Source organism: Echinops telfairi, unplaced genomic scaffold, assembly GCF_000313985.2.
Source record: "Echinops telfairi isolate 266 unplaced genomic scaffold, ASM31398v2 ScPeMD7_7469;HRSCAF=8507_0, whole genome shotgun sequence".
In the NCBI taxonomy this organism is placed as follows: Eukaryota; Metazoa; Chordata; class Mammalia; order Afrosoricida; family Tenrecidae; genus Echinops; species Echinops telfairi.
Window position 1 is genome coordinate 43,841,182 of NW_022111372.1, and position 14,290 is coordinate 43,855,471.

The following is a 14,290-nucleotide window of genomic DNA, read 5'->3' on the forward strand; positions in this document are numbered from 1 at the left end:
TTACCAAATTCAATAAATTTAACAAAGCTAGAAGGGAAATAAACTTTATTTCTGAATGACATAATTTCTTAAAATGAAATATAATTTCTATAAAATTCTAGCCTTCCTGGTTATAGGTATCAATAGTCTAAAAATTGTTCAAATGTTAGCACTCAGTAGTTAAACTGCATGAGTTAGTTTTCAGGTAGTATTGAAGATATTAATATAAAAGGCAAAGTATACTCAATGTCAACATGTACCTGGCCTCTAATAAGGGTAGATATGAATGCAGCAGGACAGAGACAGAAAATGGCCACTAGTAGAAATCCATACTGTTGTCAGGAACAAAGAACAGATTCAACTCTTAGTTTTTCAAAGGAAAACTGTGTGCTGATTGTTATGAGATCTAGGGATTTTACCATTAAATAATAATATTTATATATAACAACTTCCAAACTTAAATATTAGATACATGGGATTTCAAACACCATCTATGGTGGACACATTTCTCAAGTGAGCTAATTCCTTAAGCTGAATCCTACCCTTTGAAAGAGAAATAGATACTTCTTTGTTAAGTAATTTATGTTACAAAAAAGTAGGAAAATAACTAGCCATTCAGACTTGAAAATGTGCCGCTCTTAGACCAATAATTGTGGCCAGGTAGATGGAACATATATGATATTGGTGTGTTGAGCCTGGATCACATGTTTATGCAAGTCACTACAGAGTATTAACAGGGCTGTCAAAATTCACATGATAGAAATGAAGGACTGTTTCTGAATAAATTGATGCAGTTAAAACAGGAACCAGAAGTTATATATTTAATAATAAATAGTTAATCCCTCTTATTGGTGTGAAGTAGACAGCTCCACTACTCAAAGTGACCTATAGGACAGGGTAGGACTGCTTCTGTGGATTGGCCACAGCCCAGTCGTTCGCCTGCAGAGGAGCTGACCTTGCAGTTAGCAGCCCCATGTGCAGTCACTATGCCACCAGGTATGCTAACTATTCTACAGAGCAGGTACAAACTTGTCTGTGGTTGAAACAAAGAACTGGGACCACATTGAAAAATAATAATAAGTTAAATGCATTGCCATCAGCCCAATGCACGACCACTATTTCTCCAGTGTTCCTAAACATATGTTTCATTGGTGTAGATTAGACAGTTCAAATATTTTAAAGAGTAGGTTAAAAGTTTGTCTGTGGTTGAAAAAAAGAATCAGTGCCATTTAGGCCATAATAAATGATGTAATATTTAGTTATTGTTAATTGCATGATGATGTTATTTGAAAAAATTCTTCTTTGGTGAATATGATAATAGAAAAGCAAATCAATGTAAATAGAAGTATAAGAAAATAAAAAATAGTCTATATTCATGATTTTGAACACATTCCAGTTTATTTTAGCTGTAAATTAATTAAACATTTCCGGCTATCAGAGTTGCTTATTGAATCATTGCTTTAAAAAATTCCCTTAAGACCAATCTTATGCAGTTAATGAATCATAGCATATGCTTACTGAAAATAGAAGCAGGGGTAACAATACCACATGCTAGAAAATTTTGTTGAATCTATAGAAATGGGACAGTGGATATTTCAAAAACACCTCAAATATTTTTATTGATGTGAGTTAGATTGTGTTTGAAAATTTAATATGAGACTAATTAATCTGTACAACATGAGAGATAATTTAGGTCATTAAATATATATACTGTATGTCTAAATAAATATGTAGTTAGATGCAAAAATCTTGTACTATGTATCAAGATGAAGCGAAATTACAATTTGAGCTGAACCAGAAAAGACTAGTGAAAACGAAAAAATTATAGAACAAATAATGTAGAAAGAAAAAGATTTCTTTTAACAAAATTGTGATTTGAAAGTTGCACAAATTCAAATATATAGTAAATTACAGTGGTATTACTATTAAAAAGAAAATATTGTTTTCATTTTAGTATTAAAGAAATGGAATACATGAAAAACTATAAAGACAAGTGTTATGAAATGGTATAACCATTATGATAAAATTACCGCTCAATAACATTAACAACACACAAACATAAAAAAAGCATTTACAGTCAGTTTTTGTTTTTTTTACTGTTACATGCTGTTACATGCCTTAAACTAGTTCCAGCTCATAGTGCCCCTAAGGGAATGACGCATGGCCCACTCCTGTACCAGCCTCACAAGTAGTTGCTATGTTTGGGTCCGTTCTTGTAGGCAGTATGTCAGTTCATCTCATTGAGTATCTTTTTTTTTCTTTCTGCTGATCCTTTACCTTACTCAGCATCATTTCTTCTCTTGGACTGGCCCCTCTTAATACCATGTCCAAATTAAGTGAAACAAAATCTCAATGTCTTTCATTTTAAGGAACCTTCAGTTTGTATTTTTTCAACGCAGGTTTTTCTTCTTGCATTCCATGGTATATTTAAGATTTATTTGCCAGCATCATAATTCAAAGACATCATTTCTTCCTTTCTAGTATTAATTGCCCAGATTTATGCTGTTGCAAGTTTACATGTTAAAGACTATATAGAAGGTTATAGTCCCTGGTCTTCATCAGCAAGAGCTGCAAACCCAGTGTTCTGAGGAGACAGGTATGTTTTTTGATGTGAAGAATCTTCATTCTAGGTGAAAATTTGTGAAATCCACATCCATAAGCAAAGTCAAATCAGGACAGGTCATCCATAAAGTCATCAGCAACATATACCAGTTCACAGGCTGAAAAATCTTCTCTTCATCTGGTTGGGATCTGGTCAACCCAATGTAGGCCACCACACTTAGCCTCACCAGGTTGTCCATTGTTTGCCTTGCTTTTAGACCACGGGTGCCTTCACAAATTCTTAACAAGCCAAGGCGCCTTATGCTAGATCATGAACTTCAGACCAGTCAACCCGCTCTCTTCTTCTCCTCTAGTTCCTATAAACCAGGTCCATGGGTGTCAGTGGCCAGACCCAACCTGTCTCTCTATTGCTGCTTATCTCCCACTTCCAGTGAATAAGTGGATCCAGGTGATAATTTAGCAGGTTTTTCAGGCTGTCCACAGACTCTCTCTAACTTTCATTTCTAGCCATGAGAGTTTCTTTATGACTCCAATTTTTTTTTTCCAGCTTCAGGCACAAACCACTAGTTCAAAATTCAAAAAGTCAAAGTGCTCCTTTTTATTTCTTCAATCTGTCAATAGCAAGTCTTTTAGAATGCAAATGGCCAAAGTACTCAAGGCACTAGGTGTGATTTATCTTTTCATAGTCTTCTTTGAAGGCAGTTCCTATACCCATTTAAAGATACAGTTTTATGGTCAGAGGCAGTGGGATTACAAAATCTCTGTTCTCATACTTGCCAATAATCATTTCTATCACACATTATAGCAAGAACAGTAGGTAAAAAAGATCAATAGAATCCTAGTACAGCTATATCTTAAACACATTTTTAAAACAGTCAAATTCAATCCTTATCTAAACTAACCCATTCATATGTAACATGGCCTTAGGCCTCTGGCTACATCAAGCCAGGGCCAGCCCTTCTGTCAGCCATTTTGGCTAAGCAGCATGGTCTCAGAGGAGAAGTTCAAGAAGTCATTTTTTTCCCTTGAGCTCAAAATTTATTTTAATCACATTAATTTTCAACATTTCAGACAGGAATAACCAAAAACAACAATCAAAGAAAAGAATCAAATTTTAACTTCCCATATTCTTTCCAGAAAACAATTAACTAAACAGTATGGACCTATGTGACCTTTGGCTAACCAAAGATGAATGACTACCATACTTTTATATCTTCAAGTTGACATGACCTTGTATAACTACTTTAAATCACAAAACATCATAAAATGGGAGTATACCATTATTGTATTGTTATATACATTTTAAATATATGTAGTATACATAGATATAATAAAGCTTTGTATACTACTTATATTCCAAAATATGCTGACCAAAATATGTATTATTGGGTAGAACTGTTCTGTAAAGTTTCTTGGTATGAATCTTATTCAAGCATATCACTAGGTCTTTCTCCATGGTGACTTGATGGGTGTGCACACTAATCTTTCACATGTAGTTATCGCAAGTGATAATTGATTCCACATCAAATATATATACATGTATATATGTATGTACACACATGTACACACATGTATATATGTATGTACACACATACATATATACACGTATATATATAGCCTTCAAGAAGTTTATGGGAAAATTCCATTATTTTTATCTGCATTTTTCCATGAACTTTTTGAAACCCTTGAATATGTGTGTATATATCTAAGCACACACAGAGTGGCTGGCATAAGGATAAATAAAAAATTATTGCTATAAAATCAAAGAAACTTATTGAAAATCTTTTTTAAACTTCTCTTTCTTGGTATATCTTTCATACATTCTGTAATTTTGAAGGTAGTGTTTCCAACTCCCTGACCTTTCACCAAAGAATTCCATCCTTTTATATTTACACCACATCAAAACAACAGCTTTGACAATCTCGAAGGACTAATCAGAGTTGGGTGAATGGAGCAAGATTTCACTACAAAATTCTGATAGAACAACCTTTGCTACCCTTGAAGAATCAAGAGGTGAACAGTCATTAAGGGGGAAAAAAATCTTATTCCAATTTTCCTGCCCTTTATTACCAATACAATACTCAATTTTCTCCAAACTTCTTCATAAATAGCCCTAAAGATTGTCTTATAACCTAGGGGAAAATCCATGAAGATTACATTTTTAGAATCCAGAAAAATAGTCACCATAACCTGTTGAGTTGAATTTTTTGTATTGCATTTAACTGACCCAGCAGTTCACTTCTCAAATTACTAGTTTAATTAGACCTTTTTGGGGGTAAGATAACACCGATTAAGGAAGGTATATTATTTAGGGAACTTGTGGGCAGTCATCTAATGAATACAGAGGCATGTTAAACATGTTTTGTTTAGAATAAAACCATGCATTGGACCCTAGTACTAAAATAGTTTTACTTTTTCCCAGTGTATTTGCATATATATATAAACACACACACACACACACATTGATGCACAGTTTTATTAAGGACTTCACTGATCACAAAAAGAAAATATTTACAACCTTACTTTAGTTCATTAGGCCCAAACTACCATATTTAGTTATATAAATATTAGTTTTTAAATAACAATATTTGTGTTACCAGTCATTAGTTAAAAGGCATAATATAACTTCCAATATAAATGTGTGAGATCAGGAAGAAATATTTTTGTTGCTGGACCCAACGAGTATAATAAATTAAAATCTTAATATAAATCCATTGCCATTGAAAAGATTCTAATTGATATAGACCTTAAAATTGGGACACTTAAGCTTTATTTATTACTTAATCATGTATTGCTAATTATTTACTACTGGATATTTATTGCAAATGTTTATTTCATGTGTTCTTATAATACTGCTATTCAAATTAATGTCAAATTCAGTGGATTTAGTATTACAAGGACATGCATTTTTAATTTTGTGTAAAAACAAGAAGACACTTGTCATTCATGTTGATTTGTAACTTCTGCAGATTAAGTGTCTTTTGATTTAGAGCATTCTGTTTAATAAATTGGTGATTCTCAGATTAAATTCAATAGGACAGAGTGCTATTACAAATTTATGCATTAGAAATTTGCAAACAGTTAAGATGAAGTGATTTTGCCATGTCTACAGTACTATCAGTTTTCTTGCAATTGTTTGTGCTATAAAGATAAGCTTTTGGTTTTTTCAGTCTCATAAGGCAGCAGTTCATTGTGGCTTTTCACCTTCCCAGAACTTTCTTCAGGGCCCCAGTCACATCTTTGTTTCGAAGACTGTAGATTAGTGGATTCAGCATGGGTGTGAGAATAGTGTAGAAGACAGAAACTACTTCATCTTGCTCAGCAGTATGATAGGCTTTGGGCAAAAAATACTTCATGATGGCTGTTCCATAGAAGAGAGACACCACAATCATATGGGAAGAACAGGTAGCCAAAGCCTTTTTCATCCCCAACTTGGATCCTATTCCCAAAACAGTTGAGAGAATCTGTCCATAGGAGACCATGATGGCTGATATTGGAATGAGAAGGAACACGACACCACTGACAAAAAGACCATGCTCATATAGAGAGGTGTCAGCACAAACAAGTTTCAGAAGAGCTGGGATTTCACAAAAGAAATGATGGATTTCCCTGGAGGCACAGTATGGAAGGTTTAGCGCATACATGACATGTATCAAGGCATTAAGAAGTGCACCCAGCCAGGTCCCAACCACCAGGGAGCCACAAATTGCAGGGCGCATAAGAATTGCATAATGGAGTGGGTGGCATATAGCCACATAGCGGTCATAAGCCATGACAGCCAGGAGAAGACATTCTGCTCCCACCAGAGTCATGAAGAGGAACAACTGAATTCCACAATCAATGAAAGAAATGGTGTTCCTTCCAGACAGAAAGTCAATGGCTATTTTGGGGACAAAGGTGGAGCTATACATGAGGTCCATGAAGGAAAGTTGGCTCAGAAGAAAGTACATAGGCGTATGAAGTCGAGAGTCCAACCAAATGAGAATCATCATCACCACATTGCCAACAAGAGCCATGATGAACACCAGGAAGATGAGAGCAAAGACAAGTGTGGGTGCTTGGGTGTGGTGGAATAGCCCCAGGAGAATAAAGTCAGTTCCAGTGGTCTGATTAATCCATCTCTCCATTCTCTCCTTCCCAGTGTATTACCCTGGACACAAATCAGAAAAAAACAATTACACCTCACCATTTATCTAAATTGACTCACTCTCATTTTATAATGTGATGTCTTCTTGTTCTTCCTTTGTCTTGCAATACTATAGATGTTTTCAACTATCTTCAGTTCTATGGCTTTATCGCACAATTGAGTTCACCTTCATTTTTATGTCACAGTTTATTTTAAAAACTCTCAAAGTGTAATACATCCAGTATAAGTAAATCTACTTAACTTTCTTGAAATTTCAATTTTAATAATTGGAATTCAATTAAAATTATAAATATCCCTATATTTCATACATCTCACAGGTTTCACTGCAAACACACAAACACAGACATATTGCCACTTATCCAACTGGGAAAATTCACGTGAATATACATCTGTGATCCCGAATGGTTTCACTTTATTTTTTAAAATAAATTGCTTTTCCTTCTGTTTATTATTTCTCCTTATTGACTTTAAAGACCCCAAAGTAGACTTTTACAGCACTGGACCATGGGTGGGACATGGGCAAGTGAGGCAGAGAACAAGCTTTTTCCAGTAGACAAGTGGTGGTGGAGGGGATTTCAAGACACAGCCTGCTCAGATGGGCAGGACTGCATGCACTTCAGTCTCTCCTGTTTGGCCTCCTCTGGCTCGGCTGCTCCCACGGATGTCTTAGCCACAGGGCAGCTGCCAGCAGTTATGTCTGCCTCTGGTAGCAGTGCAAACAGCGGCAGTAGTGCCAGCAGTGTTCCTCTATATTACTAGAATTGTGCTCCCATCAAGTTTTAATATGGTTTCCCCACTTTTATACACAGCCCTTTCCTTGTGACGTAACTGTAATATATTAGAAATGTTATTAAAAAAGGTTTTAATATGGTAATTGTATAGTGCCCAAATCATATGCCCAATCACAGAATATATTGTAGACATTAAGTAACACATACACATATATATGAGGGCGCTTCTTGCAACAATATAAGAGCAGGAAACTGTGTAAGGCAGACACCTGTCAGAGAAGAACAACTCAAATTTCCCCCAATAGCAGAAAGTTACAAAAGAGTGGTAACACTACACTGTCAAAGACCAAAAAAAATCCTTGTTACCCCAATAAAACAAAGAAGTCCAATCTAATTCTGGCTCTCCCAAGTTTCATTCTGTGTGTGTTTGTCCTGATTGATAACTATAGAGACTGAATAAATTAAATAGCTGTCAAAAATAATCACCTATTACATTAAATGTGTTTTGTGTTTTATATAAGCTATTTGGCTAAATGATAAACAGCATAAGTTTTGGCGATTTGAACCCACTCAGACATTAATTTTAAGACATGATTTTTTCCAGAGGCCAGCCTTGTGTAGAAAATTAATTATGCTATCAGAAGGGGAGTCTGATTCTATTCACATAGAAAGTACAGGAATCCAGTACATACTATAAACAGATGTAAACGTTTCCCAATCCCATGTCCTTTACCTCCACATGGTATTTAATATGATACTTAAAAGAGAAGTATCTTTTACTTTGAAATAGAAATGAGTAATAAAATTTTTATGTATTTTCCCCAAAAAACTAATCACTACAGAACTAAGAGCATGTAGAGAATATAGAAAGAATCCAAGGAATAGTTGATTGAATCCGGTTGAGAACCCTGGCTCCACATACTCAGATCATGTGAAAAACCACAGCAGGAAAACATTAAAGAACTGCCCACTGTTGTTAGTGATCTATTCTACTTGGAGGATTTGAAAACCCTCTTCACCTGTGGCCAGCATAGAATGTGTAGCACACAGCCTGGGGGACAATAGGCCTGTCTGAAAGGAAGGCACAGAAAGAAACTTGATTGTGGAAATAAGAACCAATTATAGAAGAATTAAAGTTACTAATGTAAATATATTATACTTATAAGTATGGTCTCAAAAGTTGGATCATGAAAAACAGGGCAATTTGAAAAAATACATTTTACTCAATACCAGGAATAACATACTGTTCTTGGAAAAGTTAAGAGTCATTGATTTTCACAGACTTTAGTGGGTTGTTTTAGTTTGAGCTGTAATTCTAATCACCCATCATGATGCTCTGTAGGGAAATTCCTTAAAATTAGTTCTGACCCTTAATAAGGTTTGTTGTTGTTGTTAAACAAGGTGTACATACATGATTTTTACACTTGTCTAAAATGATGCACACATATACATTCATTGATATCATTAAAGTGGATTCTGTAGCAAAATCGTAGAGAAACACATCGTATCTATCATCAGAAAATAGTTCAAAATACGATGCATTGGTTACTTATGCTTAAGTTCAGGGTGGTTCTTCACTCTGGCAAGTAATGGGTCCTGAAATATATATCAGCAACATCATATTTTGTTCATATATATATTATGACTGTTTCAGGGTTTTAGATTTTGTTTTATTTTTGATGATTGATAGTCCAGGATTTTGAAAATCTTTTGAAACATGTCCTTGAAGTAGGTAAACTACAAAAAAATTACCTTGACTCAGAATTTGGATTTGTTTGACATAAGTTCTTAAACAGAATCTTAACCAACAGTCTTGGGAAATCTGCATGTTTGGAGCCTCAAAAAAGAAGGAGTAACAGAGTAAGAATAGTTAAATAAAAAAAAAAAACAGTCAAAGAAAAATAACTAAACAAAAAACAACCCATAAAACCAATTGCCATGAAGTCAATTCCAATGCACAGTGATGCTATAGGACAAAGTAGAACCGACCCATGATTTTCAAGGCTGTAATATTTTTGGAAGCAGACTATTCCACTGGACATTGGCTGACAGATTCAAACTGCCAACTTTCTCTGTTAGCAGCCTCGTGTTAAACCTCTCCACTGCCAGTGCTCCTTAAGAAAAACACCAAGCACTTTAATTCCACAAACCACTTTGTTTCCTGATAGTAAATTAATTTCATTCTCTGTAAGAATAAACACATCACTGAGTATACTATAGATATAGATATATGCTAATCAGTTATAGAAAATCAATGTCACATGACAATGAAAGAAATTAAGATATATCCTAGGTAACATAAAAATAATATAAAATAGTAAATTAATTATTCAAAGACTCTCTATATCCTAAACCATCTCTAATTGTGATGTTCTTCTAATAGTGCTTTAATAAGTCATCGAGTGTCACGTGAAAATGTGTTTGTGTATGAATCTATCAAAAGTTTATTTATGTTTAAATGTTCCTGTGGTTGAAAGATCTATTTTCTCTAATACAATTCATTTCAAAGTAAGTATGTTAAATCATTATAAAATTTTTATTTTACTAATGTCATTATTTGCATTTCACATTTTAATAAAAATCACTAATTTGACTACAGAGGTAAATGTGAAAATAAAGCTATCCAAATATGCATATTACATTTGTAACTATGCATTTATGATATTTTTATAATTCAAAATTTGACTGAATTCAGTTTTTCTTCTTTTACCTTTGAAACATTTCTGAAGTTTTTATGACATTAGACACTGATAGTAAATATATAATCTGGTATTAAGCATCACATATTTATACTGACTCATATTCAAGTACGCTATTATGTAATATTACTTTTAGCTGTGTTACAAATCTGTTTTAAAATATTAAATAAGGTAAATGCTCACCTAAGCAGAAGATTGTCTTAGTCATCATTATATCCAACATTCAAATGACTTTTAGGAAGTTAACAGATTTTTTAAAATCTTACCTAATATTAAAAAATAAATTATGATACATTTTACTGTTTCCACAAGATGTCACAAGGAATCTGTATATGTAAATGGCAGAGCTGCACATAGAAGTATTCAAAGACTTAATCTTCCTTTGTTATCAGAACTAAAGAACTAAGGCAGTTAAATAACCTCCAAGTGTCCCTACCACACAATTTCAGGCCAATTTACAATTCTACGAATTCTGTCCTTAGAGAAAACATCTCCTCTGCACATCTATTCCCTTACGTGAGTTCTACCATAAATATTTGGTTGTCCAAATACCCATAAAGAAAGCTCTATGCTTTTTGGAAACAAACGACTGTTTCCATTACTCATCAGTTCCTGCGGATACTGTCTTGAGAAATGGAATATCACTGTGGTGAAATTCCAGTACAGCAAGTATTAGCTGTCAATTAAGGTCCAGAAAAAAGTGGGTTTTCTTCCGGGGTTCACCATTTATTAGTGACCGCACATTTGTTACTTTTCTTTGCTTTTATTCTTTATTAAATGAAATGATAAGAACATGTATGTTGCTGGGTTTTGTGCAATTAAAATGAATTGATTAATGCAGATTTCCTGGAACATTGCCAAGTGTTAAATATTTCATGATATGAAGATGAAATTTTGAATTTTGTGAATTAAGAGCATGAATTTAACCATAATGTGTAGTCTTATTTTTCCTGCTGGTTTCATCAAATGTACAAACTAGAGCTTTTAATAAAGAGAGACACACTTATTATACAAGGGTTATCAATATATTACATTTTAATTTATCAGCATTATGTTTGCATATTGTGGTTCCATGTTGGCTGCAATCCACATGGTCTTCAGTTTGAAACCACAAACTCATCTGGGGCAGAAAGACTAGGTTTTGTACTCTCCTAAACAGAGTCTCAGAAATCCACAATATGAGTTACCCTTGACTGATGAACATGAGGTTGACATTACATTTTATTGAATTTTTAGTTCTCTTGTTATAAAATATGTATGCAATAAAACATTTGACATTCCCACTGCTTTTATGTGTTCAAGCTAGCGACATTAATTATATCCCACATGTTGGACAACCGCTGATCATATGTGTTTCCAAAGACCCTACTCCCCATAATACCTTCTGTGATGTATTATAACTGTGAACTCTGTGCTTGTGGCTATAATCTGATTTTGGAGTATACAGGATTAAGGTCTGATTAAATATCTGATTTGGTAGAGGTGTGAACCAAGGTACACCCTTTGTTTCCTTGGGGGTATTATCTATTGAAAGAAAAGGCTACACTTCAAAGTCATTCTCTGTGTATGTCATCACAGAGACAGAAAAAAATCTCAAGATCATCAAAAGGACACATCCAATATCTCGATCTGAAGTGGCAGAGGCCAAAACTAGAAGCACCAGAAACTAGCAGAGAGACTCAGAGGACTAAGGCTATGGGGGATCTTCTCATTCCGCCCCTATCTAGGGTGCCTTGATACAGGGTTACAAATGGACTTCACGGTCCACTGAAGCAAAGGCTAAGGGACCTCATGACTGAGAGGTTGAAGACCAGAGAGTTTATTGCTGGCTGAGGACAGGTGTTGTTATTGACCAATGAATGTATCCTTAGTGCTTACTGATGTTGACTTATAGCAACCTGTGAATCCCCTAATAAATTCTCCTGGTGGTGAATTTTGTCTGTGAGTTCTGTGTGGTCGTTGCAATTAATTATCAACCGAAAATAGAAATAGATTACCTTGGCAGGAATGCTTGCTGTCAGAAAAGGAAAAAGAAATGTGGGAAACAGAACTGGGAAAACAGTGTATGTGGACAAACTCTCAACATTCATACACGAAGGAGTCTAGGAGTCCAGGGCTCCCGTGGAGTGAACCGTAGGGCTCATGGGTTGGAGGTACATCCCACTTACATTCTCCGAAGGAAATGTTACTCCCCCTGATGTTCCCCATAATAATGCGAAATTCACGATGTTGCTTGCAAACACATGGTCACTTACTATATGCTTGAAGGTCAACTGCTTGAAGGTCAACTACTTGAAGGCTATCTGGCTAAAATGGGTCTGCCATCAAAAGCAATCAGACCCAATTGTCTGTCTCATCTAAGTAGGGCCCACTCTCTTCTGATAAGCATCATAGATTGTTCCCCTGGAGAACAGTTCAAAGACACCCAAGGTCAAGCCTGCTTAGGGGCGACTGAGGTTAGGCTAGCATCTTGACCTTAAAGCCCACCCATCATGTTATGTATGTGCCTTTCTATCACATGTATGCCTCTAGTGCAGTGGTTCTCAGCCTTTCTAATGCATGACCCTTTAATACAGTTCCTCATATTGTGGTGACCCACAACCATAAAATTATTTTCGATGCTACTTCATAACTGTAATTTTGCTATTGTTATGAATCATAATGTAAATATCTGATATGCAGGATGTATTTTCATTGTTACAACTTGAATATCATTAAAGCATAGTGATCAATCACAAAACAATATGTAATAATACATTGTGAATATTTATTTCTAATTACAAATAAATGACATTTTGTCTTGAAGCATGGTGTAGCATGGGTAAAAGTCTAATATAACAACAGTAAACTACGTTACTACATTTTGTGACAGTATGCGTAAATAACCAATGTCAGTGAGAAGGTTGAAATAGCTTCTTTCTCACCAGATCCGAAATTCTCGGGGCAGTCTTTGCAAGAGCACAGCGAAGTTCATCTTCCACAACAAGTCTACTTCTGTATTTTGATTTGATAACCAACAAGCTGGAAAACCCTGTTTCACAAAGATACGTTGTTGGAAATGGAAGAAGAAGGCCCAACACAGTCTCAGACAACAGGATATGACTGCAAACATTGATCCATAATTTTATAACTGGCATTGTAGAGAAATCAGTTCTCACTACATCCCTGTTAATAAGTTAAATGAACTCCTCTTGTGCTGACTCAGAATCATCTTCAACTTTGACTGTGAAATGACTTCCGGCAAGTGCAAATGGGGTGCCAGATAGATTTGGAAATGTCGATGAAATTTCATCTGCAAGCATGTGTAAGTATTCTTTCACAGAAATTATCATGGTAATCCTTTTGTCTGGTTCAATGTCATGTTCCTCAAAGAAAGCAGATAAGGAAGGAAACATGTAACTTTTATTTTCATCCAATTCTTTATTTTTATTTTTTGGGGGGTGTGCCAAAGTTGAAGTTTCATTTGGAATAATTGGATCTTTTCAAATAAATCGAGGCATGTTGCCTTTGGTCCTTACAGTGACAAATTTAAGTCATTCAAGGTGGCAAAGATGTCAACCAAGTAAGCTATTTTCTGCAGTTGACTTTTATTGCTGAAAAGTGCTTTGAACTACAGTCTTGCTTTCTGATTAAAAAATGTTTTGAGTTCATAACAAAGCTCAAAAACACGTTTTAAAGCTTTTCATCTAGACAACCATCTCACTTCAGTTTGAAATAGCAGAGCATTATTTGGCGCATCCAACTCATTGCACGGTTGTGAAAACAGTCGACTGTTTACAGTGCTCACATTTACAAAATTGACAGAATTTATGACGCTTCATTACTTCTTGTTACTCTTGTGGCAGTGTCTTCCTGGCTAGTATTTGCCAGTGAATCATATAATGGGTTCTGATAACTTTTGTTGACTCATTGAGTACCAAATGTTGAAATCCAGATCAACATCCTAGCATAGCTGGAGCAGTATCTGTGCAAACACCACAAACCTTTTCCCAAGAGATCTTATGCTATTTCATAAATGAACCAACTGTGTCAAATACAGCATGTGCAGTAGTTGTTGTTTTAAGAGGTTTGCAAAAAGAAATTCATCTTTAAAGTCACCATCATTAATATACCTCATATCCGACACAATCGCTGAAGACAAAGCGGGTGCATAGGCAAATATGGTGAAGAAA

General features: G+C 35.0%; 1 protein-coding gene across 1 annotated transcript; it reads right to left on the reverse strand.

The window, feature by feature from the left end:
- Window positions 1-5,741: 5,741 nt before the first annotated feature.
- Window positions 5,742-6,668, reverse strand: LOC101661233 (olfactory receptor 2T27-like). Its single transcript, XM_004696867.1, has one exon. The coding sequence runs from the start codon at window positions 6,666-6,668 to the stop codon at window positions 5,742-5,744; it is 927 nt and encodes a 308-aa protein (XP_004696924.1).
- Between the last annotated feature and the right edge of the window lie 7,622 nt (window positions 6,669-14,290).

Coding starts and splice junctions, on each gene's coding strand:
- LOC101661233 (XM_004696867.1), bottom strand. CDS start 6,668: ATGGAGAGATGGATTAATCAGACCACTGGAACTGACTTTATTCTCCTG.